The 12,713-nt window shown below is 37.3% G+C and overlaps 1 protein-coding gene across 1 annotated transcript in view; it reads left to right on the forward strand.

Annotated features, from left to right (window-relative positions):
- Nucleotides 1–12,713, forward strand: part of DACH1 (dachshund family transcription factor 1) — a 581,146-nt gene that overhangs the window by 389,953 nt on the left and 178,480 nt on the right. The window contains exon 4 of the mRNA XM_006882713.1: nt 4,053–4,225. Within this exon, the coding sequence (XP_006882775.1) occupies nt 4,053–4,225 (173 nt within the window). The remainder of the gene's footprint in view (nt 1–4,052; nt 4,226–12,713) is intronic.

The following is a 12,713-nucleotide window of genomic DNA, read 5'->3' on the forward strand; positions in this document are numbered from 1 at the left end:
ACAGAAAAAGAAAAACACAATTGCATCTAATTTTTATACTTCAGTCCCACATACTGGAATTTATAATTATTAATCAACTATTATTTTAAGTATAATTGAAAGGAACTCTAGCAGAGTAATGCTTAGCATGTGGAGCGGACAGTCAAAAGGTTAGTGGTTCAGATTCACCAGTTGTTACCTAGGTAAAAGATGGGCAGGAATTCCCTAATAAGGGTCTCTTCTGTGAGTAGCCATCAATACTGCTACAAATGGCTTTAGTTATAATGAAGCAGAGTAAATACATTTCAAATTATGTTTAAAGTATCTTTTCATGACTGGAGACAAAAAATGGCAATGAGATGATAATTTCAATTTTCCCTCTTACGTTGGTGAACTTCCTGATTCCTGCTTGGTGTAAGACTGGTATTCCTTCATTTTTACCTTACCAACATCACACTGTAGTATTCTTATTGGAACATCAATATGTCCATGGTCATGTGGCTGTCCCACTTGTTATCCTGTAATAGCTTCTGGTGTGTTCTGCTCTTAGTAAATAAGATCTGCAAATATCATTACCTCCTCCTTCTCCAAATTGTAACAGTCTTAGCTTCCGAGTAAGTAAACGATGAGATGCAGTGCTGTTGTTGAGTATGACTGAAATCATCTCGACCAATAGCAGCTTTATATAGCTGAGTAGAACTTTCTTTCAGGCTTCCTTGGCTGTCATCTTCATGACAGCAAATCACCAGCCCTTTCTTCAGCAGAGTGGCTGGTAGAGTCCAGCTGCGAACTTTTGGGTTAGCAGATTAACATTTAGCCACTAAGCGACCAGCACCCCTTGTTCAGTGCACTATATTGGTCCTTTCATGAGTTTCTTAACTATTGTCCTTGACTCTATTCAAGTTTATAGTTCCATTATTTTTATGTCTTTATTGTAGTGAATGTCATACCATGTGGTTGTTGTTGTTAATTAAGTGCCATCGAGTCCCAGGCGACTCATAGCGACCCTATGAAGTAGAGTGTCCTTGACGCTTGGGTGACTTTCATCCTCTCTCCAGGTTCATAGGGTTTCCGGAGGCAAGCTATTATGGAAGTGGACGCCACTCCTCCTTCCAAGCTTATTTTAATCGGGGAGCTCCACCCCACTCTCTGTCTGCATTGGGTAGCCAACCATTAACACATTTGACACGTCCGTGTCACAGTGTTCAGCCTCACAGCAACCACAAGTGTCCGTGGGACGGCAACTTGTACACCAGGGCTATACGACCTAGAGGAATGTCTGAACAAAAACAATGAAAGACAGGCTCGAGGGCCGCGGATTAAAAGTCACCCATCTTTGGCTTGGTAGCATTGCTTTCTGTCCACTGGGCCAGCTGATCTCTCTCTCGAAGTTATTTCATATCACATTATACTATAATTTATTTATAAGGAACTCTGGTGGTATAGTTGGCTACATGTTGTGCTGCCAATTCAATGGTCAGCAGTTTGAATCCACGCTGCTCCAAACGGAGCTCTGAAAGCCTAATGGTTGGAAGCTGATTTGCACGCCCAAATAAATGCACATGTTTATAATCCACAAATTGCTCCCCTATAAAAGGTTGGTCAGTCTCCTTCTGTTTAATTTATTGTCTCTGAAAACCGGCAGCGACCACGACACCACTAGGCACCTTTTCTTCTCGTTCTGTCAACTGGTCCATGGGAGAAAGGTGGACAGTCAATTCCCTTGTGACTTATCGTCTCTGAAAACCTGCTGGAGGGTCAGCTGTTGGTGGCCCTGACTCGGTACACAACCACAAAACATGGGTTAAATATGGCTTGAAAAACTATGCATGTACTTTGATAAAGACAGTGTAAAGTGAAAATATTTAAAATGCTTATCACTGGATATTCTTTTGACATCATACATTTAAAAGAATTCATTTAAGCTTACAGAGTTTTTGCTTGTTTGATGAGTAGCTCAGTTCAAGTGTTTAAAATTGTTTCAAGTCGAGAAATAAGGTATATTAAATTTTGACTCTGAAAATGAACATTTTATCACAGGAAGAGCAAGCTGGAGAATTTCTTTTATGTGAGTCATTTTTGTATGAAGCTGTAAACTTTTTTTTTAACCAAAAGCTGTCATAGTTTCTTGTAAAAGTATAAAGTAATACATTTTAATTGATTTTTTTCATTGTTTAATAAAATGGCTTTGTTTGATTGCTGAAGAATTTGAATTGAGTTTTCATTACCCACTTCTGAACAATTTACTCTAAGATCTAGACAGTATTGAGCTAATGAGTTTGAATTTATATTGAAGCTTAACTGTCTTCATGAAATAAATGGAAAGAAAATCATGGTAGTAACTAAGTATTCTTCATTAAAACCTACATCGCAGAGACTTTACAATGAGGCATTTAATAGAGCTAAAGAATTTAAATTGGAGTTTTACCAACTTTACTGTATTCATGCATATTCTATGAAAATAGAGCATCTATTTAAAAGTTTAAGTTAAGAAATAAACTATATTAAGCTGAAGCAATTTGGGTGCATACCTATGATGAAAAGATTTATAAACAAATTCCAAAGAATGTCTTGTTAAGATATTCTAAGATTTAGTTCAGTCTAAGACATTGTTACTAGTATTGAAATACAAGATCTCATATATACTGCTATGCCTTCTCCATTGCCAAAGCTACAAATTTATGCCGTTTTAGTTGAAAACAAGTGATGCATTTTTTTTGACAAACATATATACCTTCCCCACCCCATAGTTACCCCACAATCATTTAATTTTATTGCCTTGACATTGTTAGGATCTTTCCGAAAATGACCTTTTGCCTCCTCTGTTCCATGGCTAACCAAATTGGCATTTAGTGATTCCATATTCAGGATTTGCTGTAAATTTATTCAGTACTTTAATACTAAAGAATGACTAAAGTACCATTTAAAGCAAAGATAACTTTGTATTCTATAAATATCAATGTGTTTCTGCTCCAACACATAATTAATTCTCTAAGTACACAGTAGAGAACTTTTTTTATTGAGTAGTCAAACAAGATTAAAGCCTGAAAATAAGGTTAATATTATAGATATAGGGAGCTCTGGTGGCCTAATGGCAAGAAGCTGCACTATAATTGCAAAGACACTCAGTTTGAGGCCACCAGCTGCTCTATACGAGAAGGATGGGCAATCTCCTTCAATGCCATTAACTGCCTCTGAAAACTTGCCGAAGTATCAGTTATGGTTTGATTCCAACTCAATGGTACACAACAATAACATTATAGAAGTATTATTTTGCAAAAAAGCTGAGATTATCAAACCCAAGGAATATTAAAAAAATATGGTCAAGGAAAAAGTTACTTACATTAGGTTTTTTTCCCTAGAAATCATTTAGTGTGCCAATCTCTAAATGTGATAGGCTTTTTAAATCTCATTTAGTGGAAGATTTGGAATAATATTGTATCCAAATAATTTATATTCATTCCCCACAGGCAGCAGTGATGGTTCTTGGGATAAGGAAACAATGCACTGTCCCCCCACCCAGGGGGCTCAGGCCTCTCTAACTCACCCCTGCGTGCCTGGAGCGCATAGCCTTCTAGTTAGACATCCTCTCAACCATCTTCAGCAGAACCACCTTCTGCGAAATGGTACGATAGTATTTCTCTAATTTAGTTTTAAAAAAAATCTGTAATTATGAAATGTCAAAATAGAGGACAAGTGATGTATTAAGTGATATCTAGATGAGTAATCACAATAACGTAAAGAAATTCCTACCTTAAAAGAAATTGAGACTGCTCAGAAGAATTATGTAGCATAAATTTGACATTCTGTATTAAGCACGTGAAAATTGATGATATGATAAATCATAGAACCAAAGTAGTTTTAAGCCTAATTTCCTTGAGTGGTGAGTTGTGTTGTTACATCCAAAGAATATTGGGTCCCCTCCCCTTTGGATATGGTTATCATTATTGTAATATTTCTTATTGCTTTAGCATTTGATTATTTAGATTCTTAGTGATTGTAAAAATGATTTACCATGTTTCACACTTTGCTTTTGATCAGAGCAATGAAGATATGTGTGTACTTTCTTATAGGATTGGAACTTCCTTTTATGATGATGCCCCACCCTCTAATACCTGTCAGCCTACCTCCAGCATCTGTCACCATGGCAATGAGCCAGATGAACCACCTCAGCACCATTGCAAATATGGCGGCAGCAGCACAAGTCCAGAGTCCTCCATCAAGAGTTGAAACATCTGTTATTAAGGTAATTGTTTTCTCAAACAATTGCTTCCCTTTGTTCTTTTTAAGCCACCATCTCTTAATTAATCATTCCTATTCCTTGAGTAATTTTCAGTTCTGAAATTCTAAGTCACAGAAAACAGATGATGGGAAAAAAAACACCAAACTTGTAGTAATTGACCTCCAGATATAGGCTAGGATTATTTCTTTTCAGAAGAGGGAGGGTTAAATTTTATTTCACCACGTACTGGATGTATTATACTGAGCTTATCAATCTTTCTCATTTTTTGTTTATAGAACATAGTGTGGATCTAAGATATAGTGGAGACAATACAAAGAAATAGTTGAGACAAAACAATTGGAAGTTCATTTTATATTTGCACATTTATATTTATTTTCTTCATGTTATTTTTCTACGATGTGTTTTTTTTTTTACCATTATCTAATTGCATTGTGAAATGGAGTAAGGGATAGAAAATAATAACATAGAATATTATGCAAAACTTATTAATTTTTAAAATCACATTAAGGTTATCTCATGCTGCTCTATCCTTAATTACATAATCATCACCTTCTTTTTCAGAATACAATACACTTAATTTACAGAGTTCCCCAAAACAAATCTTGTAGGAAAAACACCTGAGACTAATTATAAAAAATTTGGAATAATATTCAAAATACATTTTTCTTATAATAATGACACTATAATGATGTGTACAACTCCTGCATACAATTTTCCAAGATATATTTTGCAAAGGAAAAATAAAATCTATTTCTCAGAAGAGCCGTGTCCACTGTTAACAGAGCTTGTTTTTCCAAGAATGCTACTGTTGCACAATTATCAAGAAGGAACTGAGAAAGCTAGAACTTTAAGAAAGCTTTACACTGCAATCCCAGAGGTGCACGGTTCAAATCCACCAGATGCTCTGCTGGAGAAGGAGGGACATTCTCCTCCTGTACCTTTCCAACAGCTGAATGCATTTGAACACGTTCCCCTGGATAACCAAACTCAACATTGATTGTTTTATTAACACCTTGCGTTTTCATCAATGGACGGTATGCTCAAATCATGGGGAAAATATGTTACTTTTGAGAGAATGATGAAAGCCCGTTGAAGCATCAGCTGTGAGTCAGTTCTGACATGACAGCACCTAACAACAAAAACAACAATGGTTTTGATACCATTCTATGTGGCACTTATAATCCACAGGACTCTAGTACTAAGAGTGGTGGAAGTCTGCCGATTTCTTCATAGTCACTCAGTTATACAAGTCCATGCATGTGCTGCAATGGGAAGATTAGCTTCTCAAGAAATCTGAGAGATGACAAATGTTGGTGGGCAATATCTATCCTATGAGCTTCTCAAAAGGGTTAAAGGGTTTCTTTCCTACCGGAAATCAATTAGATAATTCAATCTATAATAATGCAAAAGTACTTTCCTTTGTAATAGTTCTGGGCCATTTCTAGAATTCTCAGTTTATATACTGTCAAAAAGACGAAGATTCTCACCACTGGACCAATTAGCAGAATAAAGATTGATGGTGAAGAGACTGAGATTGTTCACAGCTTTAGTTTGCTTGGCTCCACAATCAACACTCTTGGCACAGTAGCTAGGAAATTAAAAGACGTATTGCCATGGGAAAGTCTGCTGTTAGGGACCTCTCTAAAGTATTCAAGAGCAATGGTGTATCTCTGGAGACAAAGGTGCATCTGGTACAGGCCATAGTCTTTGCAATAACTTATTATGCATCAGAGAGCTGGACAATGACCAAGGAGGATAGAAGGAGAATTGATGCTTTTGAGCTTTGGTGTTGGAGAAGAGTGCTGAAGTTGTCATGGACTGCAAAGAGAACAGATTCATCCTGGAGAGGGTTAAAACGGGCTGCTCCTCGGAGGCAAGGATTCTGAGACTTTGTCTGACACACTTTGGTCATGTTGTAAGGAGAGACCGGTCCTTGGAGAGGGACATCATGCTTGGCAAAGTAGAGGACAGATTCAGGAAGGGAAGGCCCTATAGGAGGTGGATTGATTCAGTGACTGGGGCAATCAGGATGAGTGTGTCGGAGGCAATGAGATTGGCACAGGACAGAGCAGAGTTTAGAGCTGTTGTACATAGGGTCACTATGAGTCGCAAGTGACTTGACGGCACATAACAACAGCAACCACAACATGCTTGGTACTTGATTCCTGGTTAATGTTCCCCATGCAGAGACACCATTAATCCCTGAGCAGAGACTTGAATACTGTTATGAAGCTGATCCGTTTTCAGTGGAAGCTTCAGCCTAGGACAAAGGAAGAAGAGGTGCTTGCTGGTCTACTGCTAAAGTACCAGCCAGTGAAAATTCTGTGACGAGAGTGTGATCTCATAGTGCCTGGGTTGCCATGAGTTAGTTAACCAGGTGGTAGCTAACAACAGCATTAATAGCCATCACTGATAGTCCTCTGTTCTGCTTGCTCTACTGAGCAGTGTTGCACATTTTCACTAAAGGAAAAAAGCGGAGGAAACCCCAACAACCTAAACAACATGCTTAGTGTCATTAAGGAACCCTAGAGACACAATAGCCAAGTGCTCAACTACTTACCAATAGGTCGTGGTTCAAAACCCACAATCCCTGAGGAGAAAACCCTGGAGATGTACTATTATAGAGTTTACAAGGCAAAAAATCTTTTAGGGTAATTCTACTCAGTGTCGCTCTGGGTGGAATTGGCTTGTTGGAGAACACCAAGTTAGAATTGGGGTTTTTTTGTGTTTTATTTGGACATTGTTGTTGTTAGTAGCTTCCAACAAATCAGCGAGTCACAGAGACTCTGAACAACAGATGGAAACCTTGCTGTATCCTGCACCATCCTCCGAATCTCTTGTATGCCCAAGTGCAGTCACGGTGTTTGCCACTCCCTGTAAGGGTCTTCCTAGATATTACTGACTTTTGATTCTCTTAATCATGATGTCTTTTTTCCAAGGACCATAACCTATAAGTGTAGTCTTATTATTCATAACATTCTTCGATAACTGAATGTATAATTCAATAAGTTATATTCCTTTAGAAGTGAAATTATGGAAAACCAATTCTCCTTCAACTTCTACTTATATTACGGTTAGCTGGAATCAGCCTGAACTCATGAGTCCCCTACTCTGCAATCCTGCTCCATCCGCATGGCTAGTTGTGGACCGGAATATAGTAATCCATAGCTTTCCATAGGTTGGTTTTTTGGTCATAAATTGCTAGACCTTTATGGTCTATTTTATTCTGGAGACCGGGCTGAAATCTTTCCAGCATTGCAAGAACATGCAGAGTTAACACTGGTATAAGTGGTTACTGCACGTAAGGTGCATTCGGTGGGCATTGAACCCACTATGAACCTGTGTCTCCTGCTTGCATGGTAAGTGACAATTCTTTCACATAACCACTGTGTTCCCCAGGCTTATACTCAGAATTTGCGCTTCTTCATCTTGAGTTATTTAATTTAAGTCTATTGATTTAGGCTGTTTAGATTCTTGCACATAGTAGAACTTGAAACTTATCATATTTGCACATCATGCCATATTTGTATCACTTCCAAATTTTAAAAGGATGTATTATTTGTATATCTCAAATCACAGTATGAAATGTAAACAATATAAATCAAGAAATCTATTTCTGTTGTCATTAGAGAATTTCTAATAGGCTGAAACATGCTACTAATAGATTCCTTTTAGGTATTATCTATCAAATACCTTAAGTTTCTGTAAGTGAATCAATATTTTCTGACTTTTTATTTAATAAACCCATAATGATATCATAAGCCTTTTGGTTCAAAAAGTACATGGAGAAATATTGGTATAATTGAAAATCAGAAAGAGTATTTCCCCTTTTGTATTTTCTTCCTGGCATCGTCATCAAGTCGGAACCATCTCCTAGCTGACCCTGCAGAGGTTTCCTGGTGGTTGTAAACTGCACAGAAGGAGAGGGTCGATCATTCCTCAGTGAAGCAGCTGGTGGATTGAAGCCATCTGCTTCTGGGTTGGCAATGCAACACCTTACCCCTCGGCCACCAGCAGCATATTTACGTGGTTTAAATAAGGATTTAGGAGGGCAATTTCTTAGTTTATATTTCAGCTCGACCATGTCATGAAATCTTGATTAAGTTATCTGATGTACCTATGTTTCTTAGTCTAATATGGGGGTAATACAGTACCTGACTCTTCAGATTGTTAGAATGATTTAATTAGTATTTTTAAAATTTGTAAAAGTCCCTGTACATTAGGCTACTTTCATTTTATCATAATTTTGTGCTTGGTTTTGTTTTCCATTAAATATTTCAAATCATCTATGTAAGAATAAGTCCTAGAATTTTGCAGGGAATTGATACTACGTTTAGGAAATGACACTGTATCATACATTTAGAAATCTCTCTTGATCTTGGTCCTATTCTCTTAATTCTTACGCAGCTGCATTTTTTGAAAGTCCTATGAGAATAGAATATTTCCACCCATTAGAAATTCCCTAATAACAAAAGACATTTCTTGAATTGTACTATTTATAATTTCATACAGTGGTTGAGTAAGGGAGCTTTGATGGCCTATTGGATAAATAACTTCACTGCCAACCCATTTGCAGGCAGTTTGAATCCACCAGCTGCTTGGCAGGAGATAGATGGACAATCTCCTCCAAGTCAGTTCACAGCTTTGGAAAACCCACTGGAGCAGCATCTGGGAGTATGTTCTGTTTCGAAAGCATTAAGTTTGAATATTTTAGCATCAAAATAAAAGTTAAATATACCTATTTAACAAAAACGTTAATTTGCTTTAGCTAGGAACTTTTGTGCTTTATAGTGCAAGTGGTCTCCCTCATTGAATCCTAATGTCACAATCAAGAATTTGTTTTGCTCAGCTCTGGTAGCCTAGTGGTAAGAAGATGCACTGCAATCCTCAAAGTGCATGGTTTGAATCCACCAGATGCTCTGCGGAAGAAGGAGGGGCAAACTCCTCCTGTGCCCATTGGATCCAATTCTAAGGTACACCAGATTAAAAAATAAATAATAAATTAAAAAAAATTGTTTTGCTGAGTACAATGATTCTGGGATGTTGTGTAACCAAAGAGTTAACCGAAAAATTATGTTGGTGTTGGTGCTTGAGTCAGAACTGACTCATAGTTGACTCTCCAGCAGATTTTTAGAAGCTCTCAAGTACATGGTAAGAATTGCCCATCCTTCTCCCATAGAGTGGCTGGTGGATTTGAACTTGGTACCTTTGCATTGGCAACACAACTCCCTATCACTAAGGTACCAGAGCTTCCTCAAAAGTCACGAGACAGCTTGTATTTTCATCTCTAAAACTGACACTTATTTGCATTGAGTCAAAACCTACAAGCAAACTGTCAGTGGGTTTTCAGAGGCAGTGATCACACAGGAGTAGCTTTCTCACTTAAAGCAGCTGGTGGATCAAACTGCTTGCTTTTAAGTTGGCAGCACAACTCCTACTCTTTCAGCCAGCTTTGCACTGTTACTGAATAAATTTAAAGGAATAGTGAGAGAATATAAATGCTTATGATTAAAACTTTGAGTCCTACCAATTTCACAGTTATTACTAAAGTTGATTAAATCTTGGGTTCTGCCATCAAGATAAACACTAAAGCTATGAAAATATTTTTGGCGCCTCAATTTAAAACTTTCAGTGATTAGCATCTTCAAACAAACAAGCAAGTGGAGACCCCAGGATAGCTTATTATGTGTTTTAGAAATGATTTATTTTTTAACATTCCCCAATTTGAGAAGGTTGATTCAGCTACTTATCTCCCCTAAACGTTCCAGAGCATCGTAATTTTGTTAGCATGTTCTGAAATTCAGTAAAATGTCTTTGAGTATATAATATATATGTAAAGGGTTATATGTCAGCTTTGCCATATTGGATACATGACTCAGAGAAACTGGGGCATCGTCATTAAACCACCACAATAAACCAAATGTGGTGATATAATGAGTCACATAGTTTTTTAGTTTCTTATGGAAAATTTGCCTGTTTCTCTAAAAAAGAAAATTAACCATACCATAAATTTAAGGACAAATTAAAAGATTGTGAAAATTATCAAAATCTGATCCAGAGGCACAATATGAGCACATGCTGTTGGGGGAAAAATGTTGCCACTAATCTGACAGGATATTGTGTTGCAACAAACCTTCATTTAGTAAAAGAAGATAATATCTGTGAAGTGCAATAATAGAAAGCAGAGTAAAATAAGATATTAATCTTTCTCACCTGAATTTTTTAAAAAAAATTCTCTTAAGAACAGGTTTAAAGCACTGATAACTAATGATAGAAGAGCTGTGGGATGCAATAAAGGGTATTATCATTGAAGAGAGCAAAACAGTATTACAAAGACAGAGGAGAGAGAAAACAAAACGAAGTGGATCTCTGAAGAAACTATAAAAATTGAATTAGAGCCTCTAAAAGCAAAAAAAAGGGGAAGAGATGCTGAAGTAAAGGACCTGAACAGAAGATTTCAAAGGGACGCCCAAGAAGATAAAGTATTCTAAAGAATGGGCCCAGAGCTGGAGTCAGAGAATATAAAGAGAAGAATATATTTGGCATTTTTCAAGCTCAGAGACTTTTAAAACAAATTTGGTCCTCTAGCTGCAGTAGTGAGAGGTACTATAAGCAAAATTTTTAATGGTTTTGAAAGCATCAAAAGAAGACAGAGAATAATGGTACACAATGAAATATTATGCATCACTGAAAAAAAAAACACCTCCGAAAACATTACACAGTGTCAGGGAGCCTTAAGGACATTAGATTGAGTGAAATATCTCTGTTACAAATGGACAAATACTATATGACACTGCTGTTATAAAATAGGATAGATATGAAGGGTTGGGAAGAGACTGGGAAAAGAATAGATAAAAAATGAACAGTGCATTAGAACAGTTGAGAGGAAAAACTGTCTGAAAGGAATATATGATTAGGTGTCATATGTATGAGAGTCTGGAACAAGGAGTGTGTTATAATGTGGACTGGCAGATGGGGCAAAGAAGATGGAAGAAATACACAAACATTATACCAAAATAAGTTTGTTTACACTGAAAATTTCAGGAAGTACTATGCGAACCAATATCAATGGGAACACAAGAAGTTCAAGTTGCATTGAAGACACTGGCATAAAATAAGGCCCAGGAACAGGTGGGATACTGACTGACATATTTCAGCTTACTTATACAAACCAGAATGTGCCCAACAGTCTATTTCAGGAAATTTGGAAGACAACTGACTATCTGCCTGGCTCACTGAAAAAGATTCGTATTTGTTCCCATTCCCAATAAAGTGATCCTACTGAATGTGGAAATTATTGAACAATATTGTTACTATCTCATGCAAGCAAAATATTGCAAAAGATCACCCAAAAATGACTGGAACTGACTTCTGACAGGGCACTGCCAGAAGTTCAAGTAAGTTTAGTAGAGGTCGTGGCATCAAGGATATAATCTCTGAGGTCAGATGGATCCTGGCTCAAAGCAGAGAATACCAGTATATCTGTGTTTTATTGACTACGCAAAGGCATCTGAGTGTGTGGATCACAGCAAACTGTGCCTAATATTGAGAAAAATGGAAATTCCAGAACATTTAATTGTGCTCATATAAAATCTATTCCTACACCAAGTAGCTGTTGTCTGAGCAGAACAAGGAAACATTGCATGGTTTAAAATCGGGAAAATGGGTGTCAGGGTTGTATCCTTTTTTCCATACCTATTTAATCTGTATGCTGATCGGATTCATGAAGCAAATAATTTGTGAAGCCAGATTCTATGAAGAAGAATGTGGTATTAGGATCAGAGGAGGACTTAACAATCTATGTGATACAGATGACACAGCTTGCTTGCTGAAAATAAGGAGGACTTGAAATATTTGCTGGAGGAGACCAAAGACTGCAACCTTCAATACAGACTACATATAACATCAAGTTGTAAGGTCTTTATTACTGGATCATTGTCACCATCATGATAGATAGGAAAAGGCTTGAAACTGTAAATGATGTCATCTTATTTTGATCCATAATCAAAGTACCAGCAGTCAGAAGATCAGGAAATGTATTGCATTGGGCAAATCTACTGTCAGGGACCTCTCTAAAACACTAAATACCAATGATATAAGTGTGAATATAAAAGTGCAGTTGATTAAGGTTTACTCTTTTCAGTCACTAGCTATGCATCTGAGAGCAGAACAATAAATAGAGATGACAGAAGAAGAATAGATGCCTTTGAGTTGTGGTATTAGAGAAGACTACTGGATATTCCACGGGCCAGCAACAGGGGGGGAAAAATCTCTTGGGAGAGGGGCAGCCAGAGTGCTCCCTGGAGGCAAAGATGACTAAGTTTCAGCTCTCATACACTGGACATGTTCCTAGGATAAGCTATTCCTTATAAAGGAATATCATACTTGGAAAGGTGGAAGGTCAGAGAAAGAGAGGAAGACCCCCAACAAGATGTTAACGTAGTTACTGCAGCAATGGGCTCAAATGTATCAGAGATGATGACGATGTCCC

The sequence above is a fragment of the Elephantulus edwardii genome, unplaced genomic scaffold (assembly GCF_000299155.1).
Source record: "Elephantulus edwardii isolate Elephantulus edwardi_28Jun2011 unplaced genomic scaffold, EleEdw1.0 scaffold00023, whole genome shotgun sequence".
In the NCBI taxonomy this organism is placed as follows: domain Eukaryota; kingdom Metazoa; phylum Chordata; class Mammalia; order Macroscelidea; family Macroscelididae; genus Elephantulus; species Elephantulus edwardii.